This window comes from Entelurus aequoreus, linkage group LG16 (assembly GCF_033978785.1).
Source record: "Entelurus aequoreus isolate RoL-2023_Sb linkage group LG16, RoL_Eaeq_v1.1, whole genome shotgun sequence".
In the NCBI taxonomy this organism is placed as follows: domain Eukaryota; kingdom Metazoa; phylum Chordata; class Actinopteri; order Syngnathiformes; family Syngnathidae; genus Entelurus; species Entelurus aequoreus.
This window is the reverse complement of record NC_084746.1, coordinates 21,807,409-21,819,570: the sequence shown is the minus strand read 5'-3', so window position 1 is coordinate 21,819,570 and position 12,162 is coordinate 21,807,409. Positions and strand designations below refer to the sequence as shown.

At 39.8% G+C, this 12,162-nt stretch overlaps 1 protein-coding gene across 3 annotated transcripts in view; it reads left to right on the top strand.

Moving 5' to 3' along the window:
• The window catches only part of adat1 (adenosine deaminase tRNA specific 1), a 249,004-nt gene that overhangs the window by 12,579 nt on the left and 224,263 nt on the right, over positions 1–12,162 (top strand). For all 3 annotated transcript variants that reach the window (XM_062022362.1, XM_062022364.1, XM_062022363.1), the window contains exons 3-5: positions 539–593; positions 679–809; positions 6,978–7,512. In XM_062022362.1, coding sequence (XP_061878346.1) covers positions 539–593; positions 679–809; positions 6,978–7,512 — 721 coding nt within the window. The remainder of the gene's footprint in view (positions 1–538; positions 594–678; positions 810–6,977; positions 7,513–12,162) is intronic.

Below are 12,162 nucleotides of genomic sequence, written 5' to 3'. Positions count from 1 at the left end.
TGAATACTGCTTTGCACACTCTTGGCATTCTCTCGATGAGCTTCACGAGGTAGTCACCTGAAATGTTTTTTTACTTCACAGGTGTGCTTGAAGCTCATCGAGAGAATGCCAAGAGTGTGCAAAGCAGTAATCAGAGCAAAGGGTGGCTATTTTGAAGAAACTAGAGTATAAAACATGTTTTCAGTTATTTTACCTTTTTTTGTTAAGTACATAACTAACTGCACATGTGTTCATTCATAGTTTTGATGCCTTCAGTGACAATTTACAATAGTCATGAAAATAATGAAAATGCATTGAATGAGAAGGTGTTTTCAAACTTTTGGCCTGTACTGTATATATATTTTTTTTTTAAAAAGTGTATATACATGTATGGTTACTTCGCATGCAGTCGGCTTTTCGGCACCCAGCCAAATGTTTTTAGCCATATGCGGCCCCCAAGTCAAAAGGTTTTGACACCCCTGGTTTAGACAATGGTGGATGTAAAGTGCTCTAGAAGCAGGAGCATCCTCTGAAATGCAGATTTCTCATGTGTCATTAGGAGACGTGCTCAATGACAGCCACGCAGAAGTCATCGCAAGAAGAGGGTGTGTCAGGTGTGTACGTCATCAGTTGGCATATATGATTTGCAAAGATCTTTATTTGTATTCATTTATTCATTATTTGTATTTGTATTATAAGGTATTTAATTCAGGAGCTTCGCAGAGCTGTGAGCGGAAAAGGAAGTTCTGTGTTTTGTCAGGCAGAGCGTCAAGGGAAATGGAGACTCCAGCCTGGAGTTTCCTTCGTCTTCTTCAGCAGCCACACACCGTGTAAGTTCATTGATACACATGACTCATTCTCAAGTACTGTGCAAAAGTCTACAATGATCAAATGCACCATTCCAACTAGTCACTGCCATTTGCTGCTTGTAACAATATACAAACCCCATTTCCATATGAGTTGGGAAATTGTTAGATGTAAATATAAACGGAATACAATGATTTGCAAATAATTTTCAACCCATATTCAGTTGAATATGCTACAAAGACAACATATTTGATGTTCAAACTGATAAACATTTTTTTTGTTGCAAATAATCATTAACTTTAGAATTTGATGCCAGCAACACGTGACAAAGAAGTTGGTAAAGGTGGCAATAAATACTGATAAAGTTGAGGAATGCTCATCAAACACTTATTTGGAACATCCCACAGGTGAACAGGCAAATTGGGAACAGGTGGGTGCCATGATTGGGTATAAAAGTAGATTCCATGAAATGCTCAGTCATTCACAAACAAGGATGGGGCGAGATTAACCACTTTGTCAACGAATGTGTGAGTAAATTGTTGAACAGTTTAAGAAAAACCTTTCTCAACCAGCTATTGCAAGGAATTTAGGGATTTCACCATCTACAGTCCGTAATATCATCAAAGGGTTCAGAGAATCTGGAGAAATCACTGCACGTAAGCAGCTAAGCCTGTGACCTTCGATCCCTCAGGCTGTACTGCATCAACAAGCAACATCAGTGTGTAAAGGATATCACCACATGGGCTCAGGAACATTTCAGAAACCCACTGTCAGTAACTACAGTTGGTCGCTACATCTGTAAGTGCAAGTTAAAACTCTCCTATGCAAGGTGAAAACCGTTTGTCAACAACACCCAGAAACGCCGTCGGCTTCGCTGGGCCTGAGCTCATCTAAGATGGACTGATGCAAAGTGGAAAAGTGTTCTGTGGTCTGACGAGTCAACATTTCAAATTGTTTTTGGAAACTGTGGACGTCGTGTCCTCCGGACCAAAGAGAAAAAGAACCATCCGGATTGTTATAGGCGCAAAGTTGAAAAGCCAGCATCTGTGATGGTATGGGCGTGTATTAGTGCCCAAGACATGGGTAACTTACACATCTGTGAAGGCGCCATTAATGCTGAAAGGTACATACAGGTTTTGGAGCAACATATGTTGCCATCCAAGCAACGTTACCATGGACGCCCCTGCTTATATCAGCAAGACAATGCCAAGCCACGTGTTACATCAACGTGGCTTCATAGTAAAAGAGTGCGGGTACTAGACTGGCCTGCCTGTAGTCCAGACCTGTCTCCCATTGAAAATGTGTGGCGCATTATGAAGCCTAAAATACCACAACGGAGACCCCCGGACTGTTGAACAACTTAAGCTGTACATCAAGCAAGAATGGGAAAGAATTCCACCTGAGAAGCTTAAAAAATGTGTCTCCTCAGTTCCCAAACGTTTACTGAGTGTTGTTAAAAGGAAAGGCCATGTAACACAGTGGTGAACATGCCCTTTCCCAACTACTTTGGCACGTGTTGCAGCCATGAAATTCTAAGTTAATTATTATTTGCAAAAAAAAAATTAAGTGTATGAGTTTGAACATCAAATATCTTGTCCTTGTAGTGCATTCAATTGAATATGGGTTGAAAAGGATTTGCAAATCATTGTATTCCGTTTATATTTACATCTAACACAATTTCCCAACTCATATGGAAACGAGGTTTGTAGATAAACTTACATTTCAAGGTTTTTTTCCTCATAATACTCATAGACAACTATTTCAAATGTCAGGAAAATGTATTTCATTTTTGAAGAAAATGGTCAAATGACTCACTTGAGGAACAATAGTAAATTTTAGCATGAAATTATCAAATACAGGAAATATAAATACATGAAATTTATGCTAATAACAAATCAAATCAAATCAACTTTATTTATAAAGCACATTTAAAATTTACCACAGGGGTAGCCAAAGTGCTGTACAATGGACAGGTTAAAAGATAATACGAGAACCGAGCAAGCACAACACAACACAAACAGAACACGATCAAAAATAAATAAATAAAACATAAAAACAGGTTCACAGCAGGTGTATTATGGGGCGCCATTGCAGGATGGCACACTTCACCCTTGCTCCTGATGGGTGCTGGTTAGCGCCTTGCATGGCAGCTCCCGCCATCAGTGTGTGAATGTGTGTGTGAATGGGTGAATGTGGAAATACTGTCAAAGCGCTTTGAGTACCTTGAAGGTAGAAAAGCGCTATACAAGTATAACCCATTTATCATTTATTTATATTACTCAGTGTTAAAAGCCATGGAATAAAAGTATGTTTTTAAGAGAGATTTAAAAACAGGAAGAGAGGAGGCTTGTCTAACACTCAGAGGTAGGTCGTTCCAGAGCTTGGGAGCAGCAGCGGCGAAAGCTCTGTCACCTCTAAGCTTCAGCCTTGTGTCAGGGACCGTCAGTAGCAGCTGATCGGCTGATCTTAGGGATCGGGTGGGGCAGTAAGGTTGAAGGAGGTCGGAGAGATATGTTGGCGCGAGGTTGTTTAGACATTTAAAAACAATTAAAAGGAGTTTAAAATTGATTCGGTAACGCACAGGGAGCCAGTGAAGGGACGCTAATATAGGGGTGATGTGCTCACGTCTGCGGGTCTGTGTTAGCAGACGAGCAGCAGAGTTCTGCACGAGCTGCAGGCGGGCGAGGGAGGCCTGGCTAATGCCTACGTACAGGGCATTGCAGTAGTCTAAACGATTCGAGATAAAGGCGTGGATTAATTTCTCGAGATCATGTCCTGATAGAAGCGGTTTCACTTTCGCTATTTGGCGTAATTGATAAAAGCTTTTTTGAACGACGCTGCTGATTTGTTTTTCGAATTTAAAATCTGAGTCGAACTTTACCCATGTTGACTTTAACATGTTGACATTAAGCAAATTTCAGTGATTTAACAAAATAGTATTAATATTAAAATAACATTAAAAAATAATGTAGGTAACGGGACTGTGCTGAGATTTAAGCCTCCAGTCAATAGTGTAAATATGATTAAATATGCAAAAACATAACTTTTTCTTCACATGGCCAGTAGAGGATGTGAATGATGCAAATTCTTGTGGGCCATGTGATTTGTAAAATATGGTTGACAGGATCGAGTAAAAAACTAAACGCCACTAAATTGTACGTTCTGACTAAAGTAGATACCGGTACACACATATGTGAACATTTAAATGATTACATTTCATTATAACATTTCTTAGTAGGAAGCAGTCACAGACATGCTATTCATCTATTTTCTACTTCTTTTCCCCACTCTGGGTTGCGGTAGCACAAACACTGCACCAGAAACCTCTAATTCTGTCTTATAAACATATAATACATAAATATAATAAAAATATAATTACATAAAAGCTGCAACATTTAAAGCACAATGTAACAAAGGACTGTTCTGCTAGAAAATAAGTTTATGAGAGATTCATAATACATTTTGACTAGAGATGTCCGATAATATCGGGTTGCACTGTATATTTCTGCTACAGTATTATATAAAGTACATTATGAACCATCAACTAACTGACAGACCGACAAACTAACAGCAACAATTACATAAGCTCCTGGTGGAGTAATAAATAGGGTTGGGTATTGTTTGAATTTGGACCATTCCAGTTCCTCGTTTTGATTGCGGTTCCCAACAATTCTAGATTCGCAATTTGTTATTCTTATAGCCCGACTAGTGTGGTTATTTCCGTACGTGACGGTTTTGGCTACAACTGTTGCCTTCCTCAGAAGTTGTCACATGGCGGAAATAAACAAACAGGTCTAGCTATTAGAATAACAAATTGCATAATTTTTTGAAGACCTAATGAACCTCTTTGAATTAATTCTTGATTCGGATTAATTCAGGAGGAAGGGTCAAAATTAGAGAGGTCCGATAATGGCTTTTTTGCCGATATCCGATATCCCAATATTGTCCAACTCTTAATTACCGATTCCGATATCAACCGATACGATATATACGGTCGTGGAATTAACACATTATTATGCCTAATTTTGTTGTGATGCCCCGCTGGATGCATTAAACAATGTAACAAGGTTTTCCAAAATAAGAGAACAACTTCAACTCAAGTTATGGAAAAAAGTGCCAACATGGCACTGCCATATTTATTATTGAAGTCACAAAGTGCATTATTTTTTTTAACATGCCTCAAAACAGCAGCTTGGAATTTGGGACATGCTCTCACTGAGATAATCCGGATACCCACTACAACTATGGGAAATACAATACTTTGACTTTCACAAAATGCATAATTTTTTATTTTTTTTAAACATGCCTCAAAACAACAGCTACAAAAACAATGAAGGCACACAGCTTCAGTTCAGAGTATACTAGAGTAATAAAGTAAACAATAACATAGTCCTCCTTTAGTGCAAGACTGCCTGGCATACTGTATAACAGGAAATTATAAACTGGGCTCAATCTGCCCTACTGTAACGTATTTGTATGAGTAACAAAAATGTGCTGCAAGCTAGTGGTGAGTGCTTGAAGTGGCCTAGCAGTCAGTCAGAGCTTCTGAAATGCTACGTTGAGACAGGGCAGCTCCGTTCACTGCTAGCTGCAAACTGTGCGCCATGCAGGGCAGACTAGCCACACCAAACTCCACCGTAGGTTTTGCCATATTGCGTGGGCTTTCGCCTTGGGGTGGTTTTTGTTGTATTTTTGTTTTTAATCGGCGGAGTCTTAAAGCGACAACTGTGGTACTACTTTTTTCCGCTGTTTGCTTTTCATTCATCTTTCGTTTGTATTCATCGTGTATCTCGTTATGATTCTTGAAGAGGTGGGAGATCAAATTGCTCATATTAAAGGAAGACGTCTTGGTTCCTCCTCGCATAACCAACTTTTTGCAGTCATTGCCAATTGCCCGTTTTTTATCCGTCAGAGACACTTTAAGATAATCCCAAACCATAGACATGGTGTCGTTAGTCAGTCACCGAGCGAGTTCGCTTGTTAGCCACGGCCACAGCACCGGCAACAACACACTCTTGTTGTTGTTATGCTGCACTCGCGGCGGTTTGATGAGATCATCTAGCGTCGCCAGTAAACTTCTCATGCTGCAGTCGTCAACTCCTGTGTTGTGTGTGGGAGAGGGGAGGGGCTGCTGACTGGGAGACGCATCTGCTCTGTACTTCCCCCTACGTCCGTGTTTTATCGGATATGTACCGCTCCGTACAGCGGCGTTTTAAAAAGTCATTAATTTTAATTTTTGAAACCGATACCGATAATTTCCGATACTATATTTCCAAGCATTTATCGGCCGATAATATCGGACATCTCTAGTTTTAGCATCACAAAATGTTCTTCTTTTTATTTATATTATGTTTATAATCTCAGGAAATATGTCCCTGGACACATGAGGACTTTGAATATGACCAATGTATGATCCTGTAACAGCTTGGTATCGGATTGATACCTAAATTTGTGGTATCATCCAAAACTAATGTAAAGTATCAAACAACAGAAGAATAAGTGATTATTACATTTTAACATAAGTGTAGATAGAACATGTTAAAAGAGAAAGTAAGCAGATATTAACAGTAAATGAAGAAGTAGATTAAGAATTAATTTTCTACTGCTTGTCCTTCATAATTTTGACAAAATAATACAATGGAAAATGACACAATATGTTACTGCATACGTCAGCAACTAAATTAGGAGCCTTTGTTTGCTTACTTACTACTAAAAGACAAGTTGTCTTGTATGTTCACTATTTTATTTAAGGACAAACTTGCAATAAGAAACATATGTTTAATGTACCCTAAGATTTTTTTGTTAAAATAAAGCCAATAATGCAATTTTTTGTGGTCCCCTTTATTTAGAAAAGTATCGAAACACATTTTGGTACCAGTACCGGTACCAAAATATTGGTATCGGGACAACACTATTAGGGTAACACATCACACACACATCACCATAAAACTGTTTTTTTATTTTAATGTGCAGGTTCTGTAACAGAGTCAACATCTCTTCAAATTTATTAAATTTTTTGTCGATGTGAGTCAGTCAATCTGAGTGATGTCAATTTATTGTTAATATAAGACTCTTGGATATAATGCTTTCTACATTTGCTGTTTGTTTTATGTACAGAAGTAACATTAGTAATGAATGACGACCATTACAAAGACAGAATAGTACTTAATAAATAAAATAATGTTTCTTAGGTGGCGACGCCTCCATCATTCCCATGACTGACAGTCAGTCTCAACCGTGTACTTGTGTCACATCCATGATGAAGGATGGAGGAGCGTCTGAAGGAGGCTTGAAAAGAAAAAGTAAAACATGTACTGCATCGACAAAGAAGTTCTGTTTACAAGAACACCACACTGAGGAGACGAAACTCGATCTTGATGAAGACTCCAAACGATGCTTTTCCTGGCGAGATGGTGACAAAAGCGGACCAATCCTTCAGGTCCCAGACATTCACAGAACAGGGGCCAAGTGTGTGAAGGGTGGCCTGGCAGACCCTCTGCGACCCGGGATAGGGTACCACAGCACAGGGCTACTGCGTGTGAAGCCCGGCCGAGGAGAGCCCACTCTGTCTCTGTCCTGCAGTGACAAGCTGGCTCGCTGGGCTGTGCTGGGCTTCCAGGGTGCTCTGCTAGCCCATTACCTAGAGGGGGCGCTCTACTTCAACACCGTGGTGGTGGGAATGTGCAACTATAGCCACCAATCCATGCAAAGAGCTTTGTACACCAGGTGAGGTACACCTCGTTTAATTCTCTATTATATACATCTAATACAACTATGTATTGTTTGATTATTTGTTTAATATTTTAGTTTAGTCTTTATTTGAAGGGACAATGCACAGAAACATTAAGCTCAAAGACCGATATGTTCTTCACCAGATCATAGCTAAATAGCTCATTTCCATCTGCAGTCCCTGCCTACCTAAAGTAAAAAGATACAAAAATCATGCAATAAAATTATAACAATAAAATTGTACTATAGCATGTAATCAAATTAAGAAAAGTCATAAAATGCCCTTTCATTGACACAAAATTATACATTACAACCACACCGATCATTTACATCTAGAGATATCCGATATTCCGATATTGTCCAACGTTTAATTACCGATTCCGATATCAACCGATACCGATATATACAGACGTAGAATTAACACATTATTATGCCTAATTTGGTTGTGATGCCCCGCTGCATTAAACAATGTAACAAGCTTTTCCAAAATAAATCAACTCAAGTTATGGAAAAAAATGCCAACATGGCACTGCCATATTTATTATTGAAGTCACAAAGTGCATTATTTTTTTTAACATGCCTCAAAGGAGCAGCTTGGAATTTGGGACATGCTCTCCCCGAGAGAGCATGAGGAGGTTGAGGTGGGCGAGGTTGGGAGGGCGGGGTTGAGGTTGGGGTGGGAGGGTGGGGGGAGGTGTATATTGTAGCGACCCGGAAGAGTTAGTGCTGCAAGGGGTTCTGGCTATTTGTTCTGTTGTGTTTATGTTGTGTTACGGTGCGGATGTTCAACCGAAATGTGTTTGTCATTCATGTTTGGTGTGGGTTCACAGTGTGGCGCATATTTGTAACAGTGTTAAAGTTGTTTATACGGCCACCCTCAGTGTGACCTGTATGGCTGTTGACCAAGTATGCTTGGCATTCACTTGTGTGTGTGTGTGTGTGTGAAAAGCCGTAGATATTATGTGGTTGGGCCGGCACGCAAAGGCAGTGCCTTTAAGGTTTATTGGCGCTCTGTACTTCTCCCTACGTCCGTGTACCACTCCGTACAGCGGTGTTTTAAAAAGTTATAAATTTTACTTTTTGAAACCGATACCGATCATTTCCGATATTACATTTTAAAGCATTTATCGGCAGATAATATCGGCAGTCCGATATTATCGGACATCTCTATTTACATCATAACACATAGACAACACATGCTCTTGTTCACATCTGTCATCTTTTGTAAAAAACAACCATGATTTTAACAGACACACCTCAACATTTTCTCATGCATTAATATAATACACATTTAGTTGAGTAATAATGAGTTTAATTAAAATGAATTTATAAAATCTAGACCTCTTCAATAGAGCACACAAGATAGTGGTGCACTTACAGTGGTGTAGGTCACGCTGCAGGTGATGTAGCCTTTGTGTGCATGTGGTGCGAACTGCTGAGTGCCAAGAGAGCGGGCTCAAAGAAAAAGGGGAAAGAAAGCAAAGGGCCCAAAGAACTTGTATATAAGGGCCCATTAAAATACAGGTTGTATTTTAATGCTAACCAGTTTGTATAAAAATAAAACACCACTCCACCAATTAATACCTTTTCAAATGTGTATTTGTTGAATATATTGCCACTCAAATTATCATATGTTATCAGAGTATTTGTATTTAGTTTGGTTATTTGTTTATTTATTACCTGGTTTTAGACTACAAAGTTTTGTTTGTTTTTTACTGATATTTTTTAAACTTTTTTTTAAAGTAATATATATTGCACATTACATTTCAATGTTATGTGCTTAGAAGACAAACTAAAGGACCTTAGAAAAAATATTTTGTGTAATTCAACTATTTTCCCTGAAAGACAGACACATTGAGGCTTAAAAGTGTGTTTTATTTGATTAGATTACTAGATAAATAGATCACTACAATCCTTGATAGCTGCAGCACTACTTGAAACAATAAACATTGAAGAGTGTATAAAATAATCTTAGTACAGTGTGTTTGACAGGTCATTTTATGTTTCATTACCAGAAGTATTTAGATATAAGAATACAGAATCCTTGACAATTTCTCCTCTGATAGCTATACATATTTGCCATCATTTACAGATCCACCACGTGCATTGCAATGCAGGTCATCTGAAAATTTGTGAAACGACTACCTTCTCATGTAAACCGCCTGGCTACGCTCCTTTTCACAGCCAGGGCTTAAACTACGCTTTGCAGATGGATAGACGCGCAAACTAAGCAACAATACGAGCTTAAATTGTCAGCTTGTTGTTCAGCAATGTTTCTTAAGACACCAGAGAGTGAGTTTTACCAACGTTCAACGTTTGTGTGGAGCAGAACTGAAGAGTTGAGCGACTTAGACAGACGGGTTGTACTGTATCTTACAATGTGTGATTATTATTTTACATTGTGTTATTGTTATTGTAGAATGTGTTGTTATTATTGGACAACGTGTTGTTATACAAGATATTATTGTACAACGTTCAGGGCCCTCAATGCAAGTGCCTTCCTCACTTTTTTATTGTGTGCTCTTGTTACAATACACCCATCCATTCATTCATTTTCTACACCGCTTATCCTCATTAGAGTCACAGGTTTAGTGCATCCGGAAAGTATTCGCAGCGTTTCTCTTTTTCCACATTTTGTCATGTTACAGCCTTATTCCAAAATGGAATACATTCATTTTGTCCTCATAATTCTACAGACAATACCCCATAATGACAATGTGAAAATGTTTTTTAACCATGCAAATTTATTCAAAATAAATAATAAATAATCACATGTATTCAAGTATTTACAGCATTTGCTAAATACTTTGTTCATGCACCTTTGGTATCAATTACTGCCTTAGGTCTTTTTGAATACAATGCCACAAGCTTGGCACACCTATTTTTTGGCAGTTTCGCCTATTTTTTTTGCAGCACCTCCATCGGTCTGGATGGGAAGTGTTGGTTTTCATCCAGGATGTCTTTGTACATTGCTGCATTCTTCTTTCCCTCCATCCTGACTAGTCTCCCAGTTCCTGCTGCTAAAAACATCCCCACAGCGTGATGCTGCCACCACCATGCTTCACTGTAGGGATAGTATTGGCCTGGTGAGGAGTGGTGCATGGTTTCCTCTAAACCTGACGCCTGGCAATCACGCCAAAGAGTTCAATATTTGTCTCATCAGACCAGAGAATTTTAGTTTCTCACAGTGTGAGAATCTTTCAGGTGCATTTTGGCAAACTTTTTACGAATAAATGGCTTCTGTCTGGCAACTTTACCATACAGGCCTGATTGGTGCATTGCTGTAGGGATGGTTGTCCTTCTGGAAGGTTCTCCTCTCTCCACAGAGGAATGCTGTACCTCTGACAGAGTGACAATTGGACTCTTTGTCACCTCCCTGACGAGACTAAGATGAATGCAGAAATGTACAGAGACATCCTGGATGAAAACCACTGCTTCCCATCCAACCAGATGAAGCTTGAGAGGTGCTGCAAAAAGAAATGAGCGAAACTGCCCAAAGATAGGTGTGCCAAGCTTGTGGCATCGTATTCAAAATGACTTGAGGCGGCATTTGCTGCAAAAAAGTGCATCAACACAGTATTGAGTAAAGGCTGTGAATATTTATGGGCATCCATCCATCCATTTTCTACCGCTTGCCCCTTTTGGGGTCACGGGGGATGCTGGAGCCTATCTCAGCTGCATTCGGGCGGAAGGCGGGGTACACCCTGGACAAGTCGCCACCTCATCGCAGGGCCAACACAGATAGACAGACAACATTCACACTCACATTCACACACTAGGGCCCATTTAGTGTTGCCAATCAACCTATCCCCAGGTGCATGTTTTGGAGGTGGGAGGAAGCCGGATTACCCGGAGAGAACCCACGCAGTCACGGGGAGAACATACAAACCTCACACAGAAAGATTCCGAGCCCAGGATTGAACTCTGGACTACTCAGGACCTTCGTATTGTGAGTCACATGCACTAAACCCTGTGCCACCGTGCTGCCCTATTTATGAGCATGTGATGTTTTTTATTTTTGATAAATTTGCAAAATAAAAACTTTTCACATTATCATTACGGCATATTGTGTGTAGGATTTTGAGGACAAAAATGAATTTACTCCATTTTGGAATAAGGCTGTAACATAATAAAATGTGAATAAAGTGACACTATGAATACTTGCGAGATGCACTGTAAGCTGTGTAGTTTCTAGCTCATTTTACTATCAATTATCTCTAGGTCGTCCTCAGACGAGCCTTCCATCGTCGCTTCCAGTCATCCCGATTCTCCATACATTTGGCCAATTCCTTGGTACTCTGAGCTCCTGCATCCTTCCTGAGTATGTTCACGTATGTTAGTGTGGGATGTCCTCTTGACCGATGCCCATGTTTTGGTTCCCACAGCACTAATTTGCTGGCTGGCAGCTCCTGATGCCTTTGGCAGTGTCCTGCTAGTCTCATTCTCCTTACAGCAATCTTCTCGCTCACCCTTGGTATTCCCTTATAGAGGATTCTGTTGGTTACGTGCGCACTCTTGTTGATGTTAAGCACTGCACGCAGCATCCTGGTGCAGCATCCATCCAGAGACTTCTCCAGGGTTGGCTTCAGGGTCCAGCATTCGCTGCCACAGAGGAGAACGGACTCAACTGTCGCATAGAAGAAGCTG